We start from the raw sequence: 18,615 nt of genomic DNA on the forward strand, positions 1-18,615 counted from the left end.
AAGGATCATTAGTCAAACTCAGGGTTTTGGCACTGAGCCCACTGTGGCCCAAGAAGAAGCTAATGGGGCTCCAGGGCAGAGTCAGAATCTCTGGAGGCCTCAATTTGCCTTCCTGCATCTAAGCCATTAGAATTAGTGTGGGGTGGGCTCCACGGTAGCTTTTCACCCTCTGCTGCCTGCCGGGCGACGGTGTGGGAGGAGAGGGTCCAGACACATCTATCCATGTGCCACATCTGGCTCTGCCACAAGTCAAGGAGGCCGCTGAGTCAAGCCAAAAGACTGAGGAAGCTGCGTGAACAGAACTTGCCTGAGCTTTGGGGCGGGGGATGGCAATGCACTGAGCGCAGTGAGCATGTTCAAGCCCACCAGGTCACAGTGACGCCCAGCAGTCACTACTGGAGGGGAGCAGTGGATAGGCTTACTTCCTGAGATGGGGATTTACAGAATGAAACACAGCCCCTGCTTTTTCTGTACACCATACCAGAGGGCAACCAAACAGCAAGGGAAGGGGTCTCTGCCTGGAAAAACATTCCTAGGTAATAAATGAGGAAGGAAAGGTGATATTGGATCGCTTTTATTTTGAAACCATGGATGCATTAGTGGTTGTGGGCATAAAACCCTAGCGTTGGGTTGTGGGGCAGAGGTTGGGGAGCTTGAGACCAAATTTCAGGCTTGCCTGGGCTAGACCCTGTTTCAAAGAACTCTTAAGGGCTAGGAATGTAGCTCACTGGAGCAGTGCTTGCCTAAGGTATAGGACACCTGGGTTGGCTCTCCAGCACCAAATTGGTGTTGCATCTCATGCCTGGAATCCCAGCACTCAGGAGGTGGAAGACGGGTGAACAGAAATCCTACAGGGCAGCACAGTCAGCTCTAGGACGGCTGCATAAATGAGACCCTGTCTGAAAAAGAGAACAAAACCTAATAAAGGTTCATTCAGTGGTTACGTCACATCACATACACACACACACAGACACACACACACAGACACACACACACAGACACACATACACATACACACACAGACACACACACAGACACACATACATACACACAGACACACACAGACACACACACACACACACACACACACACACATGGAGAGAGGGGAAGAAGAGGGCAAGATGTAACTTCTGAAGGTAAAAAACAAAAGCAAAACAAACAACAAGCCACTAAATCTTATCGAGTCACTGGGACAGATGCACGTTACAGAATGCAAAAGCCAGCGCATGTCACTCACAGCCCCATGAGGGGACAGCCAACACAATCCACAACGAATGACCCTCAATAAATAAACTGCAGGGAAGATGAACAAAAGAAAGGGCGACTCTGCCTGGTTATTGTGGAGTTTGGATCCCACGTAAGCAGACTGCCAACCCTGCGTGTCCTTGAAACTAGAGCGCTTGCTATGTATTAAGTCACTCAAGGTAGGCGCCCCTAATCTGAAACTGAAGCTCCCAAATCTGAAGATTTTTGGAAGATTTTTAAGTTTGGAGCTGTGGATTTGGGGTTTTCAGATTAGGAATGCTCAGTGAGAAAAGTATATATAAATACCAAAAAATCCTGAAGTCTGGAATTTGGGGTTCCAAACATCTTGGACTACTTTAAAATATTTTAGTTACCTATTAGTATTATAGTAAATATATATGTGTGCGTGTGTGCGTTATGTATATATGTATATATACATATTATGCTAAAAGTTAATTGTAAGTTAAAAGTTGTAATATATTAACATAAGGTATGTTGCCTGTATGTATGTCTGTGTACTACTTCATGCCTGGCTCCTGTAGAAGCTAGGAGGTACAGATGGTTGTGAGTCACAATGCGTGTACTAGGAATCAAACTCGGGTCCCCGGGAAATCAACAGTCACTCTTGAAGCCATCTTGGAGCCATCTCTCCAGCCCTAATGAGTCCCTCTCTTTTAGAACTGTACCTGTCAGCGTCTGTGGATGAAGTGATGGTGGGGAGGGGAGAGGCGTAGAGATCCAGGGGGACTGAAAGTGGCTGCTGTGGGGGATGTTCCGTGGTCTCTACATGTCAGCAGAGACTCCAGTGCCTGACCTGCCGGTGGGAGCCCTAAGGAGGGAAGTGGGAGACACTGTTCATCTTGTCACCTCATGGCCCAGCATCTCCTTCCAGGCTCCAGAGAAATCTACTATGACTAGCCAGGCATGGTGGTACATGCCTTTAATCCTGGTACTCTGGGGGCAGAGGCAGACAAATCTCTGTAAATTTGAGGTCAGCCTGGTCTACAAAACAAGTCCAAGACAGCCAGGGCTCTGTTTCACAGAGAAACTCTGTCTTGAAAAAATCACAAGACCAAAAGAAACAACAAACAACCCTACCATGACTGCAGAACTCTTCATGACACCTCGTGGGGTGTCCTGGTTGTGTCTGCACTGCCCCTTCCTTTATCCCTGAGAGCTGACCAGGCAGCTGTCAACCTTCTTGGTCCCCAGCACTAGTCTCCTCCCCTACAGCCCTCTCAATGATGTTCCTCCTCGGGTCCCTAGCACCTAACATAGGGCCTGGCCCAGACCAAAGCTCACTAGAAAATGCTAACGCTGGTCAGAGTGAGGCCCCTAACTCTCCTACCCTCAACTCCAGGCCTGCTACAAGGATGGTAACAGAATGCCATGGGGACCCTCACACACTGTACAGGGTTATGGAATCTGCTGACACATCAGTCTGAGAACCTAGGGACAAGGAGGCAGACAGCTCCTGGGCAACCTCCCTCCCAGAGTCAGCAAGAATCTCCAACACTACCTCTCTCTCTCTCTCTCTCTCTCTCTCTCTCTCTCTCTCTCTCTCTCTCTGTCTCTCTGTCTCTCTGTGTGTGTGTGTGTGTGTATATGTTTCTGTTTCTGAATCTGTTTCTGTCTGACGTTTCTATATGTGTATCTGTCTTTCTGTCTCTCTCTCTCTGTCTATCTCTGTGTGTGTATGAGACAGAGACAGAGAGAAAGACAGACAGACATGCAGGCTGGCAGGCAGCAGGCAGCAGGCAGACAGACAGACAGATGTGTTCAGAATCTTAAACTGAAGGGCTATGGGATGGAGAGCTCCTCACAGGCCCTGAATGGAAACCACTCAGCAGAGAGAGGGTGTTCCACAGCATCCTCTGCTGTTGAGTTTCCTGGAATGCTCCCAGGCTCAGGTGCCTGACTGGAATCCCCGTTGGACAGCACCCAACCCTGTGTACACCGGCCTTGGGGGTCAAGAGCCAGGACCTGTGTGTGGTGTGAGCAACGAAAACGAGTGTGATGAATGGGGGACAGCAGGAGCTTTTCAGACCTCTGCCTTAGAGCCACAGGGCTAGCTTAGGGCATTTCCGAGCAATCCTGTTGATACGGCAGGGTGGGGGTTGCCAGGGGCATTCTGTGTTGCTTGAGTTGGGTAATGTGAGGCCCAGGCCTTTTTGAGTCCTGAACTTAGTAGCCCCTGCTGTGGGACTCCTCGAGTCTTAGCTTCCGATTTCACATTCAGATACAGTGAATGGAGAGACAGGAAGTGATGTACCATCTCTGTGCCCCTGGAACAGTGTGTCCAGAGCCCAGGGTGGGCCACAGTGACTCCTGCTCATGAGGCAGGGGAATACTGGTCTTCCCCTCTCTAGGCACAGTGGGATGGTCAGCAATCCCTTCAGCTGGGACATCTGAGCCTAACTGTAATGGGAAGAACTCACGCCCTCACAACACCAGCCGCCATGAGCATCGACCTGCTGTGCAGTCTCAGGCAATGTCCTTCACCTCTCTGAACCTTAAGTTCCTGTTCAGTGAGTAGACCTTCCAACAGGGACAACAGACCACTAGAGAACAAGCCACTTTCCAGGGTGTTAGCTTTACTGACAATCTTCAGTTGACCTTACCGGCAACCTGTAAGGGGAGCAGTGCTGACTACCAGGTAGGATACAGCCCAGAAAGGTTGCCTGGGGCCACAGAGCAGGTCAGTGGCTGGCAAAGAGAGCCCCACAGCTACAGAGACACTGGCTTTCTGGCAGATACAGGGTCCAGAATAGCGGGACTCCTCGCTCCACAATTCCTAGCAGTTTCCATTGGATGCTTTCTGGGGGTAGGACCAGACCACTGCAGTCATGGCCCCTGGAAGCTGGATTCTTCTCAACATTGCCTCTCTCAGAGGCCAGCAGCCTCAAGGCTGGCTGGATAAAATGGTAGAGGCATTGGGGAGGGCCATGTAAGAACACGGCCTCTGGGCCACGAGGAGGCAGCATAGGGGGGTGTCTCTGATGAGTAAGGGGCAAGGTAACAAAAGCTGAGGGAGACCCCACTTGGAGTGCACGGAAGCTAGGAACATTTGCAAGTCAACCATGGAACACTCTGGGTTCCAGTTCTTTTTTTTTTTTTTTTTCCTTTTTTTTTTTTTTTTTCGGAGCTGGGGACCAAACCCAGGGCCTTGCGCTTGCTAGGCAAGCGCTCTACCACTGAGCTAAATCCCCAACCCTGGGTTCCAGTTCTAATGTGTAACCTCATTGCTACCTCTTTCTCTGTAGGAAGTCATCCTAATACACCTAGGTCCTCAGAAGAGGTGGGAGAGCATACTTTCAGTTGTGAGAGTAAAGGTCCAAGAGCTGAGAGTTTGACTTCCAGTCCACCCCTCCACACCCCAGGATGGTGGCCTCCTCCACTGGACCTCAGTTGTCCCTATCCAAAGATAGGTGAATACGGGAGACGGTGAGGGCTGAACCATGAAAGATCAGTGGGGTGCTAAGGTGATGTCACTGTCAGCTACCCCAATGCCAAGATCAGAGGAGAAACTTTCTGAGACATGGCATAGAACCAGAGACTCTTATTTGGAAGGTCAGTCCAGGAGAAGGTCAAGGGCTTCTAGAGGACACAGCCAGGCAGTGACCAAAACCAGGCTAAATTGGTATCAGTCCTGTGCACTACCCTCCTCTGCCCCAAGCATAGCCTCAGCGTGCTCTTTCACACCCTACCTGAATGCTGGACAGGGACCTGCATGACAGCCAGGAGACCTATGACGGGTGAAACTGATGAGAGAGCGAGCTCACTGCTCAACCTTAAGGCTGGCAGAGTGGAGTTCCTCAGAACCACGGGGCCCACGAGAGAAGGTTTCTGATGCTATGGGCTTGCAGCAAGATAAACAAACCCCCACATGGAGATGCACACACCACACCACAGAGGGGAGGGCATACAGTCTTTATTGTGTGACAGGCACAGCAGAGACACAACTGTCCCCATAGGGCAAATGGAGTGAGACAGAATTGGGGGTCTGGCAGTGTGAAAGGAGTCTCTAAAGCTGTAGGGAGAGGCAGAAAGAGAAGCAGAAAGGTAGGTCTGTCTAGGTATGGCTCCCTAGAGTCAGCAAAGTGCAGAAGCACTGGCCAGTGCAGAGGCACCAGTAGAAGAGACCGGTAGGTACCACAGCCTATCTCCTGCCTCCAGAATCCTGAATCTAAGCTAGGGCTTGCCCTTCTAACAACCCACCCACCGGGACAACTCCTACCTTCAGATCTTGGTATCCCCAATGGAGGCAGCCTTGAGACAGAGTCGAGGGCTTTGCTGGGGTGCCCCTGGCTGATGCTAGGTGACAGGTGAGGCTTCTCCTCAATGAGAGGCTCTCAGGATGTGCAGGGTGAGGCACAATGAGACTTGGGGCAGGGTTGAATCTGCTGATAACTGTGCCATAGTTTTTCTGTCAGTTTGCTGAGTGGCTGTCCTGGACAGCCTCTGAGGCCAGCACTAGGCATCATAGCCGGACAGCTCCAGCACACATCAGATGTCAGGCATCATAACTGCCCCCAAGCCTTACCCATGTGCCCTCACTCCAGGAAAACAGCTAGGAAATGCCCAGGGAGGTGACAGCAGGATACAACACCATGACCAGTGATCAGCAAATGCCAGCCTTCCTAATGGAAGTGTTTCTAGCTCAAAGTCCTGGACCCCTCTAATGCAGTTCTCTGCTTCACCATTTGAGCCTCAGTCCCCCAGTTCAAAGAGCACTGTACCAAGAAAGGCTTAGCCAGGGTCACTTCCACCAAGCCCACAAACCAGTACCAGCTCAACAATTAAACTAGAGTTAGCCTTACGCCTGACCAGGAATAGCTCTCAGGCACACATCCATACAGATACAGTCAGGCTATTTCTCAATATACTTATGAGTATAGGTAGCTTAGGGCTGTTTCCGTTTCTACGCGTTCTCTCACGACTCCATAAAAACCGGGGCCAGACCTGGAAAACCAGTCAGATCAAGCCCTGCTGTCATCCCGCCAAGTGTCTGGAAGGCCCTAAGGTCACCGCGGGCTGATGCCAACACTGGAAGAAGCACCTTCCTGCTGCCGATGTGCAGCTGGGTATTCACCTCCTGGTTCCAGCTTTGGCCAGCAGGGAAAAGCCTTCTCCCCCGGATCCCTGGAAGGTGTTCCTGTCCAGTCTCAGCCTCTTGTCCCCAAAGGGAGGAATCATGATGGCCGTTGGCATTTCTTGGTCAGTCTCTTTTCTCTCTCAATCCTGTTCTTCACCACAATAAAGCAGAGATGGCAGGTGGCCAAGAGGCTCATCCCTCTGGCCACATGGACCCAAAAGGCCTCTACTGTCTAGAGTAGCAGCGTCCAGCTTCTAGACTATGAAGCCATGGGACATCCCTGTGAGCCGTGGCACTGACACCAGGGAAAAAGAGCGGGTGTAGCACTCAGGGGACCTCTAGCCAAGATGAGCACAGAAGGAACAGCTAGAAGAATGTTTCCAAAATACACATGAGCTAGGAGGTCCAGCCAAGGGAGAGTTGGGGCCGAAGGCAGGGCAGCCACGGCTGCCATCAGAGCTGGTTAAACACCACAGAGGCCTTTAGGTTGGCGGGCTCCACACCCTCGCCAAAGGTGATGAGGAAATACATGACCTTGCGGATCTTGGCCAGGTCAGAAAGGCGCTCCCCAAACTCCAGGGCGTCTGCCTCATTCCAATCCATGGCATCGGAGTCTTCCTTGCGCCAGAAGATGGCAGCAGGGTCCAGCAGCTGGCGTGTCATGAGGTTGGTGAGGTCTGGCGTCCAGTTCTGCGAGGTGCCTGTGATGGTGACCTTGCCCGGCTTGTCCAGAACCACGTTCCAGTGATCGAACTGCAGCTTCTGCTGCTGGATGAAATCAAGGCGGTAGACAGACTCAGCCGGCCGGAGCAGCTTCTCACCATCCTGCTTCTTCTCCCCGCGCTGCTTCAGGCTCTCTACTCGGAGCCGCATCTGCTTAGTCAGGTCCTGGTCCAGAACCAGCGGCATATCCAGCTGCTGCTTCTGTGGCCCGTCCTCTGCCATGGCCCAAGTGCTACAGCTGTTGCCACTGCCACCACTGCCACAGACGTCAGGGAATCAAGTGGGCTGGAGCCTCAGGTGCCACGAGAAGAGGCCACCTGAAGGCCCGCCTCCCTTTCCAGCCTTCCTGGCCCCACCCAGTTCTCAGAACAGGGGACACATGAGTGTGTGTCCAACTGCCTTCTAAGTGGCAAAGCCGTGCCGTAGGCAGGCTGGAGGGTGACAGGCTCCTTGGGGACCAGAGCATGGGTATCAACTGCTGTGGCAACCACCTTGACTACAGTGCTAGTGGCAAGCTTGAGGTTTGCTTGTTTGTGAAGAACAGAATACTCCACAGGGCTGTTGGGAGACAGGTGGGGTGACAGACACATGGAGGTAACTGGAGACTGCCCAGGAAGAGGGGGCAGGGAGGGGCAGCACCAGTAGCATACATTCGTTCTCTGTAGTCAGCCAAGCCGACTTACCATGGTTGCTTCCTCCCCACCTCATTCTCTCGAAGTCCCTGCCAGGTCCCGTCAGATGCCCTGGGTTTCTCCCTCTCCTTTATCATCACCAGGACCCAGCCCAGCTGTCACCTCCCATCTGAACCTGCAGCTCTCAAATCCCCAATCATCTGCCAGACAGATGGCTGGCTCGGCTCCCAGAGGCTGTGGTCTGATTGATCCAACCGCATACTGCCCCACATAGCTATGGGCCTGGCTCTCACTGCCACCAAAATCCTACCAGGTATTTCACCTAAACTGATCCTCCACCTCCCCTGGGAGATGTGAGGCCGGGGAGGACGCTGGAGATCTACATACTGGCGAGTGTCAGTGGGAGGTGGAACCCAGACAGTGTATGTGGACAAATGGCAGAACTGAGTCTGTGAGTGCCTCTGAGTGGTGGAGACAGAGATGCTGCTGTCTCTGGGTCTCTCTCTCTCTCTCTCTCTCTCTCTCACACACACACACACACACACACACACACACACACACACGGCGGGGACCAGAGGCACATTCCATTGCCACAGTGGGGCACAGTGGGGTTTTGGGGTTATGAACAGCACAGGGCCCCACAATGCATGAAGGGCAGCTTGCCTGCTTTGTTTGTTTGCTTTTGTTTTGTGTTGTGTTGTTTTGAGACAAGGTCTCACCGTGCAGCCATCCAGTCTGGCTTCAAACTCCCAGCAACCCCTCTGCTTGAGCCTCCCACATGCTGGGCTTACAAGTATGAGTCACCATAGCAGGCTGTTTTATTTTGTTTGTTTTTGCAGTACCGGGAATTGAACTTAAGGCCTCGATAACTGAACCAACCCCCCTAGATCAGTTCCTTTTATTTCAAGACAGGATCTCAGGAAGTTGCCTAGACTGGTTTCAATCTCAGAATCCTCCTGCCTCAGCCTCCCCAGTGGGGGTTTTAGGATAAAGGAGGAGCTCAGAGGTATCAGTGTAGAGCGCTCACCTAGCATGGACAGGATTCTGGATTCAGTTCCCAGTGCTGAGGAAAATAAAAAAAACTCAAACCCTGGGGTGAGCCCTTGGGGCCACGAGCAGCAATTCCAGAAAGCAGTTATGGTGGAAGATGAAGTCAAGCTGCCCGCTCCCCAGCTGGCCTTCAGGAGAGTGCCTGAGGGCCGGTGTTGAGGTCCTTACTCTCTGGAAAGGGACAGCTTCTGTCCTTCCAGCACTACAATTGGATCTTATTTTTTTTTTCATTATTGTGTGTGCGCAAGTGCGCAAATGTGCACGTCTGGACATGTGAGGCCGGGGGACAATCTGAGGGAGTCTGTTCTCTCCATCCACTCTAGGGGCCCAGGAATGAAGGCAGACTGTTAGGCAACAAGCTCCTTTTCCCACCCAGCCACATGGCCAGCCTGACTTGTATTTGTATCATTGCTTACGTGTTTGAGAGAGTGGTGTGTGTGAGAGAGTGTGAACAAGAGTGGTGTGTGTGTGTGTGTGTGTGTGTGTACGTGTGAATAAGTGCAAATGAGCGTGTGGTGTGATGGCTGGTGTGTGTGAGGAAGCCGCTGGGCATGGAAGTTCAAGCCCTGCCTAGGCCAGTGTGCTTTCCCACTGAAGTGACTCCAGCTCTTGTTCTGTGCCTAAGAGACCCCTGCTGGACAGACCCCTTGACAGAGCAGGTCTCTGTCTTGTTTATCACGGTCCATGAGAGCAGGCCTTGCCATGCTCAGGGGATGCTCACAAAACCGAATGGATAGCAGAAATGATGAATGAATGAATGAATGAATGAATGAATGAATGACAGACAAGGACAATTCGATTAAGGGACTCAGAGGCCTAGAAGGTGAGCAGAAATGTCTCTGACGCACGTCAGGAAAAGGGGTTCTAGACAAGCTGTGGGTACGTCAGAGTGGTTTAAGGTGAGCGTGGATAGAGCAGATGCCAAGTTCTACGACCAGAGCTATGGGGGTCAAGGGCAGAGGGCAGACCTTATAGACACAATTATCTCAGAAAGGCTGAGAACTTAGAGGTGGCAAGCACTTTGTGTCTGGCCACAAGCCAGCACAGCGGGCTGGCAAGGACAGCAACACCGGACGCCAAGGCCAAGAGAGCTGGCATCTATACAGCCACTCGCAGGGGGAGGAAGTAGGGTCCCTACATCCCGAGGGAAGGGAGAGGGTCTCAGCCTCTCCTGATGAGGATCCAGGGCCATGAAACCTCTAGGGAGGCCTGATACCCTCCCAAGCAGAGGGGGTACATCTTGCAGGAAGTTAGGGTGGAGGATGTGACTGCTGTGATGGGGACTCATGGACAGAGCAGGCAGGAGGGGTTACAAGAGCAAAGAGCTGTGTGGCACGTTGTGGGCAGTGAGGGAGGAATGACAGGTCAGTCACAGACAGACCCCGTGAGAAGCCACCCAAGGTGGGAGGGCAGTGAGAACTCAGGAGAAAGGCCGCTCGCTCTAAAGCGGCATCTGTGGCTGCAGTCGTGTTTATGAGAACCCCTCAGCTCCAGCAAAGACTAGAAGGAAATAAGGAGACCCCTAATGCCGCTGCCTCTGGACGGTGAAGGTCCCTTGGGCCTTTTGTGCACATCACATTTTCCAGTCCCTAGAACACCCTGTACACACAGGATACGCGCTTCAGCCCTCCGTCCATCACTTCTCGGTGACCCAATCCATAACCGAGACCTGAGCTGGGACGTGGGAAACTCATTGTTGTTTTCCTTGGTATTGACACAGGGTTGAATGAGTGGTCAAGCAGGCCTTGAACTTAAGATCCTCCTGCTGTAATCCCTGAAAACTGGGAAGTATTTCAACAGAAAACAAAAAATATTGCTTGGTCCCAATATCCCCTGGCTCTCCCAACTCTACTCAGGACTGTTGATCTCATGCCTCACTCCTGCCCCCAGCACATATATGTTCTTGCTTTGCCTCATGGTCACTTCTACTTTTTCCTCCAGCCAGGACCCCAGCTGGCTCCCCTCACTCCCAGGCAGCTGAGGGCAGGGAGCAGGCTCACCCGCCCTTTGGGGCTGCACCAGGCACTGGAGAGCCTTGGATCTGGCCTAAGCTGCTGGTGACAAGTATTTAACTTAATCACATCCTAACTGTGGGTTCACATGGCCTGGTCACCTCAAATCTGCTTTCTGCCTTAGGGAAACCATACTGAAGCCCTGGGAGCCCCTACGAGAGGGAACCTTGCAGAACACACGATGCATAAGGGAAGAGTGGGACAGAACCAAAGTGTGCAAGGAGGGAACTTCCAAACACCCAGGATGTGTCCCTAGGGTGGAGTCAGGTTCACACTGAGGTCCAGGGTTAGTGACTAGCAGCCAGAGCAAATTTGGCCTGGAAGGCTTTGAATGCCAGGCCTACCAGCCCCAGGTCATCTTGAGGTCTAGGAATAAAGGAGCAGCTTCCTAGAGGAAGGAAAGAGTGTTCCAGGCATGACACATCGCATCTGAGGTTCAGCACTGGGAATGTACAGCTGGGGGTGGGGGTGGGGGTTCAGGGTGCGACTCCCCTACTGCCCTTCCAGGGAAAAAACAGAGGAGGGCAGGGGAGGCTCTGCAGGGCAACAGGACAGAACAAGAGAGGTGACAACAAACAGGGCCCAGTCAGTGGGGACAGTAGGGGATGTAAAGTACAGTAATGAGCTCCCCGGAGCCTTCTTGCGGGAACCAGAGGCTGTCACCACAGCAGCACCCGGAGGTAGAACATAATTAGCCTAGAGCACCCAGCCTTGCTCAGCTTCCCCTGGGCCACACTCCTGGAGACCACTGTGGTTGGACTCTCAGCCCTGCAGGAGGCTGAGGTTCCATACTGAGGAGAAGCAGGCCTGCCAACCATCAGGCCACCTCCTCCACTAGATAAATAGGGGGCGGGGCCTGGGAGGCCTGATAACGCATCCCCAGCCCTGGGGAGGCTACAGTCTATCAGACACCCAGGGAAATGGGCAGCAAGGTCAGCTTCGGAGCCACAGGGCTGAACTGGGTTCAAGGTGGGGCAGCCCTCTGCTCCCCCAAGCTCTCTGGGTTCCCCCTCTGCTCACCACATCAGGCTCAGTAGGAAGGGGCAGACTGGACTAGCTATGCCCCTGGGGAGCTCTCCTCTAGAGGGGAGACTCAGATAAACAGGCAATTACGTGGCAGGGTAGAGCAGCACACAGGACCTCTTGCCCCTCCAGTCGCAGGCCTTGCTCAGAGTAGGGGCTGGAGACTGCGGCCTTGAGGGCCGCCCTCCACCCAGAGAATGGTTCCTGTCTGAATCCGCTCTGGCCTTTGATTCCCACAACAGACATATACTCTCTCTAGTCTGTGAGGCTGTCCAGCATGGACTTTCCATAGCACTGGACTATAAGTGAGCACCACGGGCCTATGACGGGAGTCGCTGTGACCCTCATAGAGACACCTACTGGGTGGCTAGGGGCATACATGTCCAGGGTCAGGAGAGGCTAACAGAATGCAAGGTCTTGGCTTTGGCTAAGGACACAGCTCCCTCTGATGGCCAATGGATGCCTAAGAATACAAGGAAATATTTACCCAATTCCTGTGCCCTGTTTCATGGAAACACTTCTTTTTAAATTTTTAAACTTTTTTATTTATTTACTTATGTATCAGGGGTACATACTGAGATCAGAGGACAATTGTGGGAGTCCACTCTATCCTTCCACCACGTGGGTCCTATGGATCAAACTCGGGCTTGAGAGTAAGGGCCTTTCCCTACTGAGCCATCTCCCCTGCCTGGAGCACTTTTAGATTATACAAATAATAATTATTGTAATACAGGTCAGAGTAGTCATCACTGACTGAGACCCACACTGCCAGGGGTCCTATAAGAACAGTCCCTCCTCCTCTTCTTCCTCTTCCTCTTCTTCATCCTCCTCTTCCTCCTCTTCTTCCTCAGCTTTAAGACATGGTTTCATACATCTGAACTAGTCTTGAATTCACTATGTAACTGAAGATGGCCTCTTCTCCCCAGGAAGGTGTTTATTTTAAAAACTGTATTTAAGAATTGTATTTAAGTTGTCCTGCCAAGTACTGCCACAAAGGTTCAAGTGGCAGGTCTAGGACCCACTCCTTCAAGCCCCAAACCTTTGTCCCTGGCCCAGGACATCAACATCATGAACCCAGGAATCACGAAACACGGAGCTATCTAGACCGCACCATGCTGAACTGGGAAAGTTGAGGCCCAGAAAAAAGACAGCAACTTAGTCCCTGTCACTCAGCAGTTACTGAGCGCCGAGTGGTGTCCCCACACCGAGATACAACAGGCAGTGTGTGCATTTCACAGTGTTCTCTGCTCCACAGATGTAGTGGGGAAGAGACTCACCAGAATCACCTTGGGGGTCCCAGGCTGAGCACTGAGGAGAGGCCAGCCCTACCAACCACGATGCTCAGTCCATCCCAGCAGCAGGCTGTCGGGAAGCCATGTGCCTCACTGAGGCCACAGCTGTCGGGCAGTGAGAGCCATGGGCCCCGTACCCGCCTGTCCCCGGGCCTCACCTTTTGCCAGAGTGACTCCCGGGAGGCGAGTGATGAGCAGGCGGCCACAAACCAGCAGTTGCCCACCTGGCCCTGGTGCAGGTCATGCGAGCTGATGCCATCGACGAAGAGCCGGGGATCATCGCAGATATCCTGCAGAGGCAGAGGAGCAACGTGAGAAACCCAGGGCGCAGGTGCTCCTCCAGGGAAGGAAAAGGACTCACTGGCCCCCTCTCCCACTGACGGGAAGGGTAAGGCCAACTGACCCCTACATCCAGCTTTCTGAAACCTCTTTCCATTATGGTGTGCTGGGGAGTGGTGGCTGAGGAAGGACCTCAGAGTGCTGGACCCTGGGCCACCATCTTCTTGCCTTGAGTGGATCTCCCTGTCTGGCTACCTGGCCCCTGAGACCAGCCACAGTGCAGTCAAGTGACAACCCCCCCAAAGGACCCATGGTGAGCACAAAGGAGGAGCTTCGGGCAGTGACAGGTTGTGACTGCATTCTAAGGATGAGGAGTGAGAGCCCAGAGAAGAACAGGGACTTGTGAGAGCATAGGACATGTGAATGTCCGAGTGGGGCAGAAATCCTTTGGATGTTCCACGGAGACGGGCAGCACGTCTGGCTGTAGGGGCACAGGACATGCTTGGAACCAGTCTGGGGCAACTGCTGGGCAGAGTCATGTCTGGCAGTCCTCAGTCCTCCCACCCCCAGTTCCTGGAAGCTTGGTCTGGTTTTCCCATCTCTCCGCTCTTCAGGGTTTCCAGGCCTGGAAGGCCCCAGAGGGAGTGTTGCAGGGTGGGAAGAGTACAGCTTTGGCTTCTGCACTGAAAGACAATCTGAAATTATAGCTCCCTGCCTCCCACAAGGCCTGACACCCTGTCTGGCTGGGAGCTGGATGCTGGCTGGATCTCTAAGGGAGCAAATACCAGCATGGGCCCGGCCTAGGAGAGCAGCAAGGCACACAGTCACAGACCCCTCAGAGTCTAATACTCCTATGTGGGCCAGGATGCTGCAGGGCTAGGTGTGGGGTTCCCTTCCCTACCCAGATTAAGTCTTCCTAGAGCTGTGAGTGTGTCTGCCTTCAGCAGGCCTATCCAGGCCCCCTCTCCATCAGGGCCTAGCTCCCCATAGCGGAGAGCTGAGTTAAGGAGGTGAGAAGGTGGGGGAGGGGGCACGCCAAGACATATATAACTTAATAACTCTGACATAGTGCTGGCACCATGATCCAACCTTGCTGGCCCTGAGAACTGACACTATGCCCATTTCACAGATGAGAAGTTGAGCCTGTGATAGAGCTGTTCTCTCTGGGCTTGACAGATCATCTCCATATTGAAGCAGCAGATGTGATGACCCGTGAGCTAGCTGAGCATTACCTTGGGCAGGGGGCCAGGGGAGAGGCTCACACGTCTCCTGAGATCAGAGAACCTGAGAGGTCACCCCAGGATCTTCCCGAGGCTCCCTACCCTAGTCCTCATGATGTAATTGCTGCTCCCTAAGGTAACTGGGGATGAGAATCCGGGTGGTGTAGCTGCTTATGAACTACCCCTGCCCCTGTGACTCCACTGGTTCTGAGTTTGGCTTGCACAAAACCCTTTCTTTGATCTGCCCATGCCCCCTCAATGAGGGGTGAACAGAAGTTCCTTCATATCTCCCAGAAAAAGTCACACAATCTGTGGTAGTTAAACAGAAAATAGACAGAACCACAGACAGATCATCTGTGGGGGAAAAATTCTGGGGTAACACGCCCCCTAACCGAGTGACAGTTGCCTGAGCCCTCAGACATAACTGAGGCAGAGCTTTCTACGCCCAGGGAAAATCAGTCTGAGGCACCGTCCCGGGAAAATCCCAGGGTATATAGGCCTCCATGTGATAAGAAAGTTAAGAAGTTAAAATAGTTGAACTTTTAAATTAATTTCTAATTCTTAATTTTATTTTAAAAGTTATTATTCTAAACTAAGCATTGAAAGTTTTATATTAAACAATATTAAATTAATGAACTTAGCATCATTCCTTTGCACGCCCGTGTTACATGGTAAGGGACAGTATCCTTGTTGTATGGGACCCACCACATGGGTACCCGGCTTCCTCCAAACAGCCAATGGACTGGTTAGAGACTAATATCGCAATCTCCAAAAGCAGCACATGCGGGACGGGGTTCTTAGAGAGCTGTGGTGACAACTGCGTGACCTTGGCTAAGAGTGACAAGACAAGCAGGGGAGGCTGAGTTGTCTGTCCAGAGGAAACCAGCCCGCCTAAAGGAAGAAAACGAGCCAAAGTCAAATTCATGTTTGGACTCCTGAAGGCTTCAAGCCTGAGCACTTGTTCAGCAGAGGGGTGAATGACAGGGAGGCGCAGGTGAGCCCTGGGGGAAGGGGAATGGCATGGGAATTCCCTGCAGGTAAGGGCCAGGCAGGGCAACAGAGGCCCCTCAATCATCCGTGGATCTTTCGCTTCCCCTACTGATACACAGAACTTCTGAGCTTTGATGGATGGTGGAGTCACAGATACCTCGATTCCTGGCAAATGTGGCAAATGCTGAAAATGTGGAGGTGGGTGGGAGTAATGAATGAATCAGGAAATGGAACCATGGAGTTGAAAAATGTTGACATTAAATTTGTTCTGAGTAGATTGTAATTAACACCCACTGTAGATTTGGCTTATACATTTCTCTCCTGTAAGAGGGTAGGCAGGGGTGGGTGTATTGTGGGGACTCATCCTGCACTAACTGTAAAGACAGCCATGTGTGGCTGGGGAAAATGAGAGACTACGGAGTTGAGAAATCTCAACTCTATCACTAAGCCTAAAGCCCTGTCAGTAGCCTGTAGATATATATAGATATATATAGATATAGATAAGATATAGATATAATATATATATAATAAATATATATATATAATAAAAAATAAAAGCCAGATGGCTCATGGGAAATGAGTCTGGGTTACAGAGAGTCAAAATAAAATAGAACCCTGATTTCAACATTGTTCTTTTAAAAAAAAACAATTAATTAATCTAGTATCATCCCTGTGTGTGCATGTGTTATGTGCATGTGTGCTGGAGCACATGTGTGCACTGGTACGTGCTTGGAACCCAGGGAACAACTTCTGCTTTGTAGTGAAGTTAGAAAGCTGGCTTTCTGTGTAGTCAGCTTTTTCCTCCCATCCTCACATGGGTCTCAGAGATCAACTATCCACCGCGTTATCAGCCGAGCCACCGAGGTGGCCCGCATCCTTGCTCTTTTAAAGGAACAATCGGACAAGCGGTCGTGCCTCCCCACACAGCCCGGGAGGTTTTTGTTTGTTTTGCTTTGATTTTCAATATTCTGTTACTTGATGAGCCCCCAAATCGTTTGTGTTTTCTTGGAATGGATTCGGCAGACCTTCAGAGATCCTGCCAACCTCTGTGAAAGGATTTCATCATATTACACTTGCCTCTAAGCGTCTCAGAGGTTTGGACACAGATGGAACCCTGCGTTTGCAGGGTGGGGGATGGGAAACCAGCCACAGGCAAGGCAAGGACCAGGCACAGCTGTGAGTCACCTCTGTGTTCCCACCCTGAGGTCCTCATCACTACTACAAAACAATTTACTGGGATGGGTCTTCTTGGTGGCAAAGGCACGCATGGTCCTGTAAGCAGCCCATAAACTCACCAGTTCCCCCAGGGTAGCCTAAGGCAGGGCCCTTCGGTCTGTCGGTGCCCTCTCTCTCTCCCCAGGAAAAGCCACACCCAATGTCTCCAGCACACAATGGGAGCTAGAAGCCTCTGCTGGATTTGGAGTCACTAGGTTTGATTCTGGATTCTGCTGTCACACATAGCAGCTGAGGCCTTTTCACGGGCAGCCAGCAGAGGGCAGGCGAGCCTGGAAGGCAGAACTTGAATTCCTGCAGGCCTTTATGAAGATGCAAACACAGGCTCATCCTCGCTGTACCTCCAAGTCCTTAAATGCTGGCCCTACAGGGCTATGTGTGGCCTCCAGCAGTGGTGGAGTATTCTGGAAAATGGGATAATGGAATCTCATAGGGTGTTGGGACACATCTGCCCAGAAAACAAAAACAAAACTAAAACCAGAATTGTATACAGGGCCAGGATAAATAATTCCCCGAGGACAGAAGCTGAGAGGACCTCTAGCTGGGGCCATGGGAGAGCCAGGGCAAGCCGCATGGTGGCTCCTCCAAGGCACTGGGCTGTGTCCTGCTATCTCTGATCACAGGAAACCCAGCCAGGGAGCCTGCTTCTAGTTCCCATGACCACTCTCAGGAAGCTCAAGCCGGAAGCTGAGCTCCAGCAGTCCTGCTTCCCCCTAATCTTATCTTTCAACCAACTGCACCCGCCTGGCTTCTCAGTGTGAGAGAGTGGTATCTCAGCACCTGCAGCGCCTTACCCCCCCCCCCCACCGCCCAAAAAGAAGGAAGGATGGGGGAGGGGCTTCACAGCTAGAGCACCTGCTGCCTCTAGGGCTGCAGAAGGAGATGACATCAAAGTGTTTGCTCATCTACCTCAGGACCTCCCAATCAGTGATCTGTGACTGACAGGACACCCGCTCCAGATGAGACAGATACCCAAGGTCAAGCACAATGGAGTGAGCAGATAGGGCAGAACAGGTTGGCTGGGCTCCCAGCCTGGGCTCTCCCTGCCACTACACAGCTGTACCAGCCTGGCTCTGGGCCCCAGAACACCCTCCTGCCATGCCCACCCCAGCCTTGGAAAGAAGGCTGGGGGAGACAGAGTTCCAGAATCAGCTTCCCTCCAGCCCTGAGCATTCTGCCTGCATCTGAAGCCTCAGGGTTGTCAGCTCTGACCTGGAACATATCCAGCACTTAATGGCACCTGGGATCTAGCCGCTACCTCAAGTTACCTCAGAGAAAACATCCCAAAGCAGCTCTGAGGACTGACCCCTGCTGGGGCAGGAGGACCCCGCCTGAAGACGGGGTTCTACTAGCAGCTCTGTCATAGACAAGGACAAGGGACAGAGGAGCAAGGCAACTGGTGCAGGGCCACGGAGCAGGATGAGCTAAGATTCGAACGCAGCAGTCTGCTCTACGGCCTGCATCTAGGTGTGCTGGTCCTAGGAATGATGAAACCACCCTTCCTCGTGTGTCCACAGGACGGAGGAGGACAAGATGTCTAAGCCCTGTCCACCACTGTAAGCCAAGGCTTCTCAGGGCCAGAGTTTGCCTTTCCTGAGTCACTGGCTGACCACAGTGGGCTAGGGACAGCCCCACTACAGGCAGGCTACTGGAAAGAGCAAGTGAGGTCTGAGCCTCCAGGAGAATGGAGCTGTGACAGCATGAGACCCATGAGACCAGGGAGGCTGTCAGGAAGGTGGCATCTTCAGAGCCGATGCGGGGAAGGCTGGTGGGCAGGAGCGAGGAAGAACAAGGACCCCCAAATGCCCTGAAAATGAAATC

The 18,615-nt window shown here is 52.3% G+C and overlaps 2 protein-coding genes across 7 annotated transcripts in view; both read right to left on the reverse strand.

Annotated features, from left to right (window-relative positions):
- Capn5 (calpain 5) overlaps nucleotides 1-18,615 on the reverse strand; it is a 56,666-nt gene that overhangs the window by 17,173 nt on the left and 20,878 nt on the right. For all 6 annotated transcript variants that reach the window (NM_134461.2, XM_087608345.1, XM_087608266.1 and 3 more), the window contains 1 exon segment: nucleotides 13,231-13,362. In NM_134461.2, the coding sequence (NP_604456.2) occupies nucleotides 13,231-13,362 (132 nt within the window).
- On the reverse strand, nucleotides 6,794-7,344 carry Omp (olfactory marker protein). The gene is given in 1 exon segment (NM_012616.1): nucleotides 6,794-7,344. A coding segment is annotated over 1 exon segment (492 nt). The 5' UTR covers nucleotides 7,286-7,344.

Source organism: Rattus norvegicus, chromosome 1, assembly GCF_021556685.1.
Source record: "Rattus norvegicus strain SHRSP/BbbUtx chromosome 1, alternate assembly SHRSP_T2T, whole genome shotgun sequence".
Lineage (NCBI taxonomy): Eukaryota > Metazoa > Chordata > Mammalia > Rodentia > Muridae > Rattus > Rattus norvegicus.